This window comes from Lampetra fluviatilis, chromosome 2 (genome assembly GCF_964198595.1).
Source record: "Lampetra fluviatilis chromosome 2, kcLamFluv1.1, whole genome shotgun sequence".
In the NCBI taxonomy this organism is placed as follows: Eukaryota; Metazoa; Chordata; class Hyperoartia; order Petromyzontiformes; family Petromyzontidae; genus Lampetra; species Lampetra fluviatilis.
Genome location: NC_136276.1, coordinates 13,946,940 through 13,960,693, shown reverse-complemented (window position 1 = coordinate 13,960,693; position 13,754 = coordinate 13,946,940). Strand labels below are relative to the sequence as shown.

General features: G+C 42.3%; 1 protein-coding gene across 2 annotated transcripts in view; it reads left to right on the top strand.

The window, feature by feature from the left end:
• Positions 1-13,754, top strand: part of LOC144943197 (V-type proton ATPase 116 kDa subunit a 1-like) — a 228,886-nt gene that overhangs the window by 59,200 nt on the left and 155,932 nt on the right. The window contains exons 5-8 of one of the 2 annotated variants that reach the window (XM_078870461.1): positions 2,818-2,897; positions 7,960-8,086; positions 11,079-11,161; positions 11,485-11,578. In XM_078870461.1, the coding sequence (XP_078726587.1) occupies positions 2,818-2,897; positions 7,960-8,086; positions 11,079-11,161; positions 11,485-11,578 (384 nt within the window). The remainder of the gene's footprint in view (positions 1-2,817; positions 2,898-7,959; positions 8,087-11,078; positions 11,162-11,484; positions 11,579-13,754) is intronic. The other variant, XM_078870471.1, reaches the window with a different exon arrangement.

Below are 13,754 nucleotides of genomic sequence, written 5' to 3'. Positions count from 1 at the left end.
TGAGATCAACGGCCTGCAAGCCCTGATCAAGCAGCTGAACGATTTGGCCTATTACGGGCACTGCTGGGCACACAAGCTCCAACTCGTGCTGGTTGCTGCTTGCAAAGATGGCGTCCCCGACATCGGCCTGTTCTTCACATTGGACAATGACATCATCAATGTGGCGACGAGCTCCTGCAAGTGCAACGACGATTTCATCAACACGCAGAAGAAGATCGTGCTGGAGATGATCAACGAGCTGCTGGTCGAGATGGGCCGTGGTCTGAACCAGGAGACGGTGTTGGTGCGCCCAGGCGACACGCGCTGGTCGTCGTTCTGGCGCGCGCTGCGTCGCTTGATCAACATGTTTGGTGCGACAATGCAAGTTATCCAGAATGTGGAGACGGACGGCAGCAAGTCGGAGCAGCGGGTAGAAGCGACGCGCCTGCTCGACGGCATGTGCATGTTCAAGCTTGCGTCCAACTCGTGCTGGTTGCTGCTTGCAAAGATGGCGTCCCCGACATCGGCCTGTTCTTCGCATTGGACAATGACATCATCAATGTGGCGACGAGCTCCTGCAAGTGCAACGATGATTTCATCAACACGCAGAAGAAGATCGTGCTGGAGATGATCAACGAGCTGCTGGTCGAGATGGGCCGTGGTCTGAACCAGGAGACGGTGTTGGTGCGCCCAGGCGACACGCGCTGGTCGTCGTTCTGGCGCGCGCTGCGTCGCTTGATCAACATGTTTGGTGCGACAATGCAAGTTATCCAGAATGTGGAGACGGACGGCAGCAAGTCGGAGCAGCGGGTAGAAGCGACGCGCCTGCTCGACGGCATGTGCATGTTCAAGCTTGCGTCCAACTCGTGCTGGTTGCTGCTTGCAAAGATGGCGTCCCCGACATCGGCCTGTTCTTCGCATTGGACAATGACATCATCAATGTGGCGACGAGCTCCTGCAAGTGCAACGATGATTTCATCAACACGCAGAAGAAGATCGTGCTGGAGATGATCAACGAGCTGCTGGTCGAGACGGGCCATGGTCTGAACCAGGAGACGGTGTTGGTGCACCCAGGCGACACGCGCTGGTCATCGTTCTGGCGTGCGCTGCGTCGCTTGATCGACATGTTCGGTGCGACAATGCAAGTCATCCAGCATGTGGACACAGACCTGCAGCAAGTCGGAGCAGCGGGTAGAAGCGACGCGCCTGCTCTACGGCATGTGCACGTTCAAGTTTGCGTTCATCTTGCACGTCATGGACAAGATGCTGCTTATCACGCATGACCTGTCGCAGGCGCTGCAAACAAAGGACCAGGACATCGTCAATGCGTTGCGGTTGGTCGATGGCGTTGTCGAAGTGCTGACAGAGATGCACGTTACCGGCTATGACGACCTGCTCCACAAGGTGCAGCAGTTCTGTGAGACCCACAAGATTGAGGTGCCCAATATGATCGCCAACTTCGTCCAACCTGGCCGGCCTCGTCGCGATGGGCACATCAACACCAATGATCAGATTTTCCGTGGCGACCTGTTCTATGCAGCGATCGACAAGATGCTGGCCGAGTTTGCCTACAAATTCAACACCGAGTCGATGGAGATGCTCCGCCTAGCAGCATCTATCTCTCCACACAAGCAGTTCGCCTCGTTCAATGTCGACAAGCTCGTGGAGTTGGCCCGCAAGTTCTACATGATCGACTTTCCTGACGTCGACCTAATGTTTCTCGATCAGCAGCTGGTCCACTTCGGCAGGGAGCTTAGAGAAGGACGAGCTATTGAAGAATGTGGGTACGCTCCCTGAACTTCTGGTCATGCTGGTGCAGACTGGCCGGGCCACGGCCGGCTACCACCTTGTATGCCGATTGCTGCGGCTGATACTGGAATTGTCGGTGGCGACAGCCACTGCCGAGTGCGTCTACAGCGTCCTGAAAATCATCAAGACGCAATGGGCTCCGGCTACCTCAATAATGTCATGCTGCTGTATGTCAATAAGGAGACTGCTGCGACGGTGACGAACGATCAAATCATGTCATACTTCCAGGCCATGCGTCGAATAAAAAGCAAGGGACAAGTCCTAACAACTCCTATAATTTTTCATTGCTGGAGGGGTTGCCCCCCTACCTGAAAATCCTGGCTTCGCCTCTGTGTATACGTGCATATATATGTGTAGGGAGCGCTAGCGCATTGGTTAACACTTTGTACTATGAACCCAGTGACCTGAATTTGATTCCTGATTTCAGCTGACACCAGCGGTTTCTGAACTGTTTCTGTATTTAGCCTAGGTCGACTCAGCCTTACATGAGTACCTGATGTATTGTGTAAACATTATTATCAACGGGGAGGGAGACATATGTGGCTGGAATCAGTGTTGGCCACACCACCTCATTGTATGCCACGTCACTCTTTAAATTTACACCACATAACAGCACTTGTCCCAACAGTCTATACACTATACGGGGTATCGTTGTTCCTCTGTGTGTGAATGTGTGTGACCAGAATCGACACCAGTGACGATTATCTGAACCGGTCCCGGGCCTCCTCTAAGTTGACTCAGCCTCAAATGAGTACCTGGTGCGATGTGTAAACATCGCCACCAGGGAGACAAAGGCGGCCGGGCGTGGTGTTGGCCACCCCCTCGTGTGCCGTGACGGCCTTCAGAGGTGCTCGCTAACAGCATTTGCCCCAACGGTGTGTTAAGGCTATATGGGGGATCTTTGTCTTCGTCTTAGAGAGTGTGGGAGAGACAGCTTGGTAAATATGTTAATTCTACACTTGCTCATGTGTCTGTGGTGTAAGTACAGCTCTGCAATTTTGTCGAGTAACGTTTGTGCAATCCCAACAGAGGCCGGAGGTGGAGCACAAGTACGAGAACATGCAAAGCTTTGAGCCAATGGACGTAGCTCTGGGCAACAGAGAGCTGGGGTAACGCAACCATGCCATGCACATCAACACACGACAGGGCCAGAACTGATGCACATTCGTTGCATAATAGTTGGTGCCATTCTTACATTGTGTGGCTAGCGCTATTCAGGCCTGGTGGATGACGAGAGTGTGTGTTTGACGAGTATTGCTAGAGCTTCAAAACAGTTCCCACAATGCCCTTTCAGTGCAGTCAACATTCCAGTGCTTTAACTTATAAGAGCAATCTCTAATTCCCCTTTCTGTGGGTCCTGTGGATATAACAGCAAATCATGCTGAATATGCCACATTGCATTCTATTTGAAATGGAGAATCGATGAATTATGGAAAAGCCTATCACTTATTTTCCTTGCACAATGTGCCGTGAAATTTGAATTTAGATGAATAGACTTTATAAAATTAACTACCATTCACGCATTGGTGGTATTTTTGTATTGTATAGATTTATTTTTCAATAGGATATGGAAGCATATAATTTAAAAACACAATTATGTGTGCTGTATGTTTAGTTAAAAGTATAGTGATGTGCACACATTTTTGTATAACATATGGTTCCTATTCTTTGGGTCTTTCGGTAAAGTCACGTAGATAGGTTCAAAGAAAATAACAAAAAAACTGCGAAGTTCCAATCGCAACACACGCTTGTGTCGCAACACACGCTTGTGTTGCGATCGAAACATCATCGTTTTTTGTTATTTTATTTACCGAAAGACCCAAGAATATGAATTCCTGCAGTCACGAAAGCTTTGGGTCAAGATATGGTTCCGATTTCGTAAACATACCCTAAAGGGTTGTGCTATTAAATTATTTCACGCATGAAATGTGAAGAATAACTTGAAGTACACTATATAATTAGCAGCCTTTTTACCAAAGAACACATAGACATATTTACATTGTTGTATAGGTAAAAACCGTTTTTTAAAGTCTGACAGTGTTTTTGTTACGGTTGGGTCTTAGTAACAAGTTGCAGATGCCTCCCTTTCTCCCATAATGGGGTTTATACAAATATTAAAAAGACAAGAGTAGCTTCGAAATCTTGAACTACATTATAATCTGGGGAATTAATCTTTTTTTTAATGCACTATTGAAGGATTTACAGTTGTATTCTTGGGAATAATATTTTATGATGAAACGAGAGCTACCGTGCACTAGGCTGAGCACCAACATAATGAACAATTCAAGTGCATCTTTAATACGCACAATTTACATCCCTTCCCCTTTCCTACTGCTAGTTTGTACGGAATACATCGCTTTAAGTGGCCAATATATTGCTTGAAAAAAATAATTTTGTTTTTTTCTCTCCTTACTACTTGGCTGTAAGTCAAAATAGAAAGTGTTAAAGCAGCCGCTTGTCATGCTCATGTAAAGCATGACAGGTTTAGGATTACTGTAGCAGTGCATTTTACAGTGCTAATTAAGGACATCGTGCTGCATTCACTTTTTTTAATTAGGTAGTGAATGCACATTGGCTCCATGTTTCATGTAATTCTTTTTGCTTCAGTTGTGATCTGTTAAATACCTTTTTAAAGTTAAATTTAAATATCTTCATATAATTAACTATAAACATTCTATTTCAGGGAATGCTTGGAATGACGTGCCATAATTAATGTTTCAACTTAACACGTATGTACATACACACGTGTGGGGAGTGGAAGTGTATTGACCCGAGTTCGAATCCTGCTCATAGCCAATACTTGTGACGATTATCTGAACCGGTTCTGGGTATCCTCTAGGTCAACTCAACATCAAATGAGTATCAATATATAAACATCGCCACTGGGGAGACGAAGGCGGCCGGGCGTGGTGCTGGCCACCCACCCCCTCGTGTGCCATGCTGGCCTTCATAGGTGCTCGCTAACAGCTCTTGCCCCAATGGGCTATTAAAAGGCTATACGGGGGATTTTTGTCTTTGTTAGAAACGTGCAACAATTACCATTGAATACAGATCACCTGCAGAGGGATTTCTGTCAACCAAAACACTGACTTCTCTAAAATCAAATCAAAATTAGTGTTAATACAGTAGCATTAAGCACATTCATACACAGTGAAACCTCGCAACCCCCTTATTAACAGCAACCACATGTCACTTGATTTCCATTCATAAAGAGCAATTTATATGTGTGCACAGCTAGATGCAAAGATGCCTTGAATAATATAATTGCATATATTTATTCTGTTCCTCAGTTATGCCATGGGTAGGTCATCCCCACCATCATTCATCAAATTCTCTTAAGCTGTCGATGCCTTCATAAACTGCTCAATTAAAAGCACCATCAACCAATCACACACACACGGACCAAAAATACTCATTTAGAATTAGGATATAAACCATAGGAGGCAGGTGCCGTTCACAAGATCCCGTCAATATGTGAGAGAGGGTGGTATGGCAAGAACCATGCCTGCTTGTCTTCGGTCTCCCAATACTTTTTCCAAAACCCCTCCAAGAACTATTTTTAAGCTGATCTGACCCAGGGGAGATCCAGGCTAAGTTCGGATAAGGAATGCCAATCACACGCGTAGGCAGTCTGGAATTCAGCTTGGGTTGTCAAGATTGTAACTCAGTTTTACAAACCATTCCAACCCAGAGCACTTCTCCCGAACACGGTACTGGCACAACATACACCATATACAGTACACACGCATTGCTCAAATAGAGGTGATCAAAGACATGCCCCTCCCCTTTGTAGGAAAACAATACAAAGCATATAGTGCCGTGTACTGTATATTGATACTAAATTTACACAACATTACATTATAATGTTCACCGTATTTTGATGACGAAGTTGCATATAAATGGGTCCATCTTACATTTATCCTTCGCGACTCCTAATTTTAAATGCCGCGTGGAGTTGGCTTTACTCTGGCTGCACATACACACTTCAGCGAAGTCCCATGAGCGTTCATCATGCGGGCCCTGCACCTGCTGGCGGTTAGCTCCAGGGGAGCCGAGCTCGCACTGCACGTAAATCAACGCTGCTCTTGTGGGAGTTGTATTCGCCCTTCAGACCACTGATGCTGATGTGGCTTTGCACATGTTGCGAAGTTTTCCTTTGAGCATTGGCCACCTTCATTTTAGTGTCCTCAAGTAAACTGGTGATGTGTACTGTGACATTTTTGCAGAGACCCATGGGTGTTTGCAGTGGTTCACCCTGCAAAATGTGTCCAAAGATTTATATTTTCTTGATGCTCTATGGGAATGCTTTGCATCTTCTATTGAACACTGACGCACAAATCAACTGTTAAAACGAATCATACAAAATATGAATGAATTATTAATATGAATGATCCATAATATATCTATATGAATAAATACACGAATATATTGATGTAATTAATGAACCACCAACCAGGCATTGCTGAAACTGTTAATGGTAATCAGTATGAGGAATGCCTATTGATTGAAATGTTAAGTGTAAAAGTTATGTTCCTTTAAAGGAAAAAAAATCCTTTGTTTACGGAAGTTAGCAAACCGTTTAAGAAGAAAGTTAGTTAAAATTTAATTGCACTTAATTACAAAAACAATGTATGCAAAAATAAGAGCAAGGATAACACGAATAAATAGCACCAACAGTGTATGAACGACATTGATAAAATAAATGAAGATTAACAAAGATTAACAAAATGGAAATTTGTATAGTTTTTTATTGGAGTTCATTTATACATTTAAAATGTAAAACTCTTCACTGTCAGAATATAAATAGAGTCTTTTTGAAACTGCGAAAATAAATTATTTTCTTGTTATCTTGATTCGACGTGCCATAACTCCATTTTAAATGGTTTAAAAATAACATTTGACACAATCTCCAATTATGCTTGCAGTAACCAACAGGGTCAATATTAAAGATTAATCTTCTGTCATGTCAATTTCTCATTCTTTTGTCACAGACTTACTCTTAGGCACCTCGATGTTAAGAAACTTTCCATCTTCCTTGATGACCTCACTGTCACGAGGAATTTGCTGGCGATTAAATGCTAGCTTGTGTGTGTCATCACTGCCAGTGGGGCTTATCTGACAAATAGGTTCTGGGCCCGTGTGAGTGATGTCATACAGCTGGAAAATAACTGGAACATGCCCCAAAAATCTGAAAAATGATGTAGCCATGGTAACCACTCTTCCCACTTGACTTAGGCAGCTTAGTTTATGTGACGGAATCAATATCAAGCCCTATCTAACAGTTCCTTATTTTTTACAGTCCTAACATTTCAAACATTAATCTCAGATTTAATCTTATCAGTAGTATACATATGAAGGCATGGTTGAAATAGTGGTACAGCAGTTTACCCACTGAACTTGGCTACTTGGGTTTGATTCCTGAGAATAGCTAACATCATCGGTGAATGATACCTCACATGGTTTTGGACCTCTCTTCTTGACCAACCCACACTGACCGTGGTTAAGTATAGTCAAACAATATAACTGATACAGCACGAGGACATCTCCATTGAACACTGTATTGACAAAGGGCTATATTTATAATCATTCTGAAAATATATTTCCACTGCCTAAGAATATAAGCACACCATGCATGTGCCGTGCTTCTGGAAAAAAAGTGTGAATGTTTGTGGGCGTCTGTTCTTGCATGCATATTTTTGTGTGTGTATCATGTTCGCGTTCCACATTCCTGTTTGATAGAGCATCACAAGTACAGTCGTGTTTTTAAACACACGGTGATAGTTTTTTCTCCCAAAGATGTTTTGTCAAACTAACCAACAGCCTCAGCCCTGCACCAAAGAGCCGTAATAAATCCGTTGCACTCAAAACTCCTTTAGGGTGGAGGCAACTGTGTTCATTTTGAAAGAACTCACTTATCGTGATCAATTGCAAAAAAAACATTGCGCTTGAGGGAGATCTCTGTTATTCTGACCTCACCTTTTCCATAGCACTCAATCATTTAATTCAAAATATCCACGAAAAACCATTCTGAAAATCTTCACGATACACATATTGTCCTTGAACTTGCAATTGTATTGTATTAACATAATGTAGCAAACGCAACCCTATAACAATGGCCTCACATTATTTTCGTTCCTGAGAATTCACAGTACAACCGTGACTCCTGTGCAGGTTCCTCACTGGCGTGATCGGGCGGGAGAAGATCCCGATGTTTGAGAGAATGCTGTGGCGGGTTTGTCGCGGGAACGTGTTCCTGCGTTACACCGATATTGATGAGCAACTGGAAGACCCCATCACTGTAAGGAGTTTACCTAAACCCTCTCCCAGCATCTCCCCCTCACTCCACCCCCATGCCCAGCCACCGCAGCCTTCTCCACATGCGCAGGGAAACAGATGTCCGGTTGTGCACCTCCCACTCGTCTTGATACCCGACCACGATAGCCTCATCATTCCACTCTAGGTACATTCTTTCCTAGCTCAGCAGAACAACTTCTTGACCCACAAAACTCCATTTCAAAGGGAATAATTTGTTCCAGTAGCTGCTTTAAGAATACCATTGCTGACCTCATGAATGTGTTTAATGCACTTGTGCAGTTAATGGCTATGCCTGTAGGCAGTGACGGTATTGATCTATGTGTGTTCTTCCAAAAGCAACCTTGCCTGAAATATAAGATTGAACTACTAATTAGCAAATCACTAATGGACACTGTACATTTTTGAATATCAGTTTATTGTTGTTTCATTCGATATTTATTTTATTTGCACGTATACTTGGAAATGAATAGTTTCATTTTTGTTCTTGCTATTGCGATCACTGAAATATAACGCAATTGTATAAAACACCTTGTTTTCATGAAAACCAGTCCTTTTTAGTAATATTGCAGCGTTGTACCATCGACCTAAGTGATTTATTTATTACATGCAATGTCAGATTAGTCACACAGTTTATCACTCGGCCTTGAGATTTGCATTAAACTGCCCACATATGACCCACCCCTCGATCTCTACATTGGGTCAAACTTAACTTCACTTAATGATCGACGGCTTGTGCATCAAATCTTATTTATTCACGATATACTTACAAAAAAAATCAGCAGACTACCTGCTGGATCTCCTCACTGTTTCGAAGAACAAATGTGACCTAAGGTCTTCACTCATTTACCAGCTTCACATACATTATTGCCGTACAAATGCTGGAGAAAGGGCCTTTTCTATTGATGCCCCCAGGGTCTGGAATGCTATCGCCAATAAACTGCAACTTGGATCACTACCTGTGAGATCTTCACTCAAAACTGCTATAGAGGAGTTGTACACCCCTAGCTGCCACTGCTATTACCATCCTTCTCCACTTCCATGGTGAATTTGATGGATGGGTGTATGGAATTGATATGGTTGAGAAATTGGTTCAAAGCTGACAGGCCATGTGGCCAAATGACGAAAGTGTCATCGACATATCTCTTCCACAAGGAAGGACGTAGGGTGGATGTCTGGATGGCATCTGTTTCAAATTTCTCAATGAAAACAGTCGCTATCACTGGTGATAAGGAGGAATCCATGGGGGTACCTTCATTTTGTTTGTAGAAAGTACCATTCCAGGTGAAGTGAGTGTTGGTAAGGCAGTGCCTAAACAGAGTAGGTACATCAGTATTTAGTCCACGTGGACTAAGTCTTCAATTATTGCTAAGGTGTCAGGTACAGGAACCTTGGTGAACAGAGAAACTACATCAAAGCTGACAAGCAAATCATCTGGGGACATGTGAAGTGCCCTTGATTAGAGAGACCAAGTCAGCTGAGTTACGTACTGCTGAGGTAGTCTTGCCCGTGAATGGAAGCAAGGTGTCAGACAGAAAACGGGCCAGTTTGTAGGTAGGTGAGTTGATAGTGGAAACAATGGGCCGAAGTGGAATACCTTCTTTATGGATTTTAGGAAGACCATAGAATCTGGGTGGTCTAGCAGCAGAAGGTTTTTAGGGAAAGCCGTTTGAATGGTTCGATTAGAGAAGTCGAGCTATTGTTGTATTTTTGTAGCCAGGTGGTTAGTAGGATCTTTGTTGATTTTGGTGTAACTGCCATCATTAAGAAGGTCCTGGAATTTGTTGCTGTATGTGGTTTTATCCATGCTGTGGTTTTCCCACCTGATGATGATTGCTTGTGTTGCAATCGAAACGTCGTGATTTATTTTATTTTATACCTACGTGACTTTACCAAAAGAACCAAAGAGTATGGATTCCTGCAGTCACGAAAGCTTCAAATCAAGATTGGTTGTGATGTATAGAATATTCTAGAGAATCAGTGAGGCTTTCCTCGTTAAGTAAGCTTAATGATAATAAATCTAAATGTTTAAAATTGTTTTTCAATCGATTAATTGTAAAATGCCCAATGTTAGCTTTATGAAAGGGCATAACAGTATTGCTTCTCAGCAAAACACTGTTTTTGCAACGTGCCCCTGTAATCCTAAAGTCCTCTAGAGTGGCTTGCAGGCAAGCATTAATATACAGTCTAAGCATTTCTGATACCGATATTTAATTTTGTAAAACATTATTTCATAAACATTTGTGGAGTGTAGGAGAGTAGTGGCAAATGTATCATTAACATCATTAGACACTGATACTCACCAAGCCACATTATTCACAAGAATACTTACGAGGAAATGGCCCATCAATGCCATTCTTATACAGCATCACAAATCTTCCAGTGATTTAACTGTAGTGTGCGTGGCAGTTGGGGGAGTTATCCATTGCTGGATGGGGACTTCATCAGTGATTCCTTCGAGGGCTTTAGAAGCTAATGGCACATGCAGGCATCTGTAATGCTCTGTACAATGTTGAGTTACACATTTTTTTCCTTTGCATGTTTGTTTGTATCAGACCTGCTGTGATAGATGCATAAAGCGAGACTAAAGTTAGCATGAATTCTTGCAGGAACATTGGTGATAAAGGTTTATTTTAATGAAACACATTTTATTTTGGCTAATTGTCGTATTTCCCCCCCATCCATCCCATTCATAACTTGGCGCTTCAAGTTGTGTTGCATTTTACTAAACGTTTGTCTTAAATTTGCCCCATGTGAGAGCATGATGCTATTGTGACATGCCTGCGTCATTTGTAAATGCTCAATGATATTTGCCATGTGTACCGTGCTCAACTGTGGTATGCTCATTGGCCGATTGTGGTGGTACGGATCCTCTAGCCCTTTTGTCGGCTGGGTGTAAATATCGGGGGCTTTTTAACTTTACAATGGTAAATGGCATGACGTGTTTCTATTGCTGACATGGACACTGTGTGGTGCAGGGGGACAAAATGCAGAAATCTGTCTTCATCCTCTTTTACCAAGGGGAGCAGCTGAAGGGCCGTGCCATCAAAATCTGTGAAGGGTGAGCTGGTTTTCGTGACTACTTTGTTCAGATAATTTGAATGATAAGCTTAATAATTGTCATGACAATCTTTAAATTCTTGCATTAAACGATGGGTCAGTGTCAATTCTTATTTTGTAAAAAAAACATGTCTGCAATGGAACATTTTCGTTATTGCATTTAACATCTCTAGAACGCTTGTTACCATAAGGCATCACTCATCCAACATCATCGCAAAATATCAATTAAACATATCTTTAAATGTAACCAATCATGGTTAGTGTCGGTTGCTGAATTAATATAATGTATCGTGGTATTTCATATCTCCTGCGACCCACGACTAGGTTCCGCGCGACCCTGTACCCGTGCCCGGAGTCTCCCCAGGAGCGCAGTCAGATGGTGGCTGGAGTTGGCACGCGCCTCGACGACCTCAATTCCGTGAGCGCTGCACAGGGAGCAGGGGGCACAGAGAGCAGAGGACACAGGCCGTAACTGGGCATGCTCTATGTTTCACCGATTACTTTTACTTGCTAAGTGAACACAGCATCATGTACCACACAACACTCTTTTACAATGCCCTAAACATTATGAGTATTTATCATTGTGTTCTGAAAAATGTCTTTTTACATGATTATTTCAGAATATCTGGAAGGTGGCTCTGTGGATTGAGAAAATATCATACGAGTATATTTTTTGTGAGAATCAACATAGTTAATTTTCTGTCCCACACAGCTATACCCAACAACAGCCAATGTAGACCAGTGCTCGTGGAGGGCATTAGCTGCTCAATTTAGCAGTGCTTATCGAGTATATACCTGGGCAGCCCATCCTATGGACAGGGTGACATCGCACTCACATGACTATTGTCAGACATCCACCACTCATCAACTCACCGGACCCTTACCACTCACCAGTTCATACAATATGGTCGGAAGCCTGTTAAGATTCAAAAACTACCTAATCATCCTCATCCACTGCCGCCACCACACACCCTCCATAATGGCACACGCCTGTTGTTAAATGTTTTTAAAATGGAGCTGCATATATTATGCCATGTGCCAAAATATTGTTTCATATGGGCCGATAAGCCAAATTATTGGGGTGATTGTTTATATTTCATAATTTTGGCCTCGTTCATATAAATTACATATCATGAGCTTCCAAATGACACCTTATTAATTGCAATTGGTGGAAGAGTCAAGAAGGAGTTCTCCAGACAATGATATGTACATACAAATATAGATATCAGCAGTGTATTATATAGGTCATGTGTTTCACATCTTCCTTTGTTTAAAACAGCGGCCACATTCATTACATTTGGCCAATGTATTATAATAATTAAATGTTCAGATATTCCTCATACCTGTGTCTTAACAAAAAAAATGCAAAGGAACTGGTATAGGGGCCACCTGCCATCTACGTGTTGGTGTATAAATGAGACAAGCTGTAACTCCTTTGAGCAAATGAACAGGAACAAAATTATATCTAATTTCTGCCCTGTTTTAAATTATACTGCTACATTTAGCTTCATATCCTGGCTGAAGATACACCGCTTACATTTATCACACAGTTCGGTAAACCGGGGAGCTTATTGTTATTCTGTATGAGCATATTTTCCTTCTGTTTTGGCCTCTACATTACATTATATCATGATATACCACGAGCCAGATCACTAAAACTGATCCCTTGGTACCATTTGGGTGAGCAAATTCCTTCATACATTTTTGAAAGCTCAGACCCTGTACTTTATGGAACTTGGGAAAATATGTCGTTTTGTGGTTAAATCTGTGTTACCATGGCAACTGCCTCCTGCTTTTTATAGATATATCAAACAACATTTAATTAAAGGTTTGACGGGTTTTAAATTATATGTACGGTACATGATGAAAATATGTACGTATACGTTTTATAACACTTGCTATGAATATGGCCTCTGCAATCCAATCTCATTGGCTACAGCCAAGCAAAAAGTGAAATATATACAAATATATGTTTACACATTGCTTACAGGTATGGTGAAGCCTGCTGGAGAAGCCTCTGTAGTTGAGCTGCCCCATCGGCCATCCATCCATTTTTTAAGATATCCCAGCTGTTCAATATGTACCTGAACATCTCTTGAGGTGTGAAAATGAGAATTTGTTCTATCAACCTTCTGGATGAATAACATTGATATGGCTGAGGTAATTATTGGGCTTATTCAAGCATCCAGGGAAGGTCACTGACTTCTTCATCTTGTGACGATAAGAGTCATAATACTCTGATGACATATGTAACGAAGCATAATGTCTGCCTGATGTAATACACACAAATGATGTGGTTGGAAATGGAACATCCTGAGTTGTATGATCATCTCCAAAATGAAGGATTCTCTGCGCAGATGGGGTCAATACATACCAATGACTAACTATTATCATAACACATACATATTGCATACTTTCATCACATCTCCGATTAGCACGGTTGGCTATGTACGGTGTGAAATAAATTCAACATACATATCCATAGTCTTAATAAATACATAATATCTTGATACTGGTGAAAGGGTCCCATAGATATGTCAATGTTTATTTGTGAAAAAAGATATACACTTTACGTGTGTTACTTTATTTACATT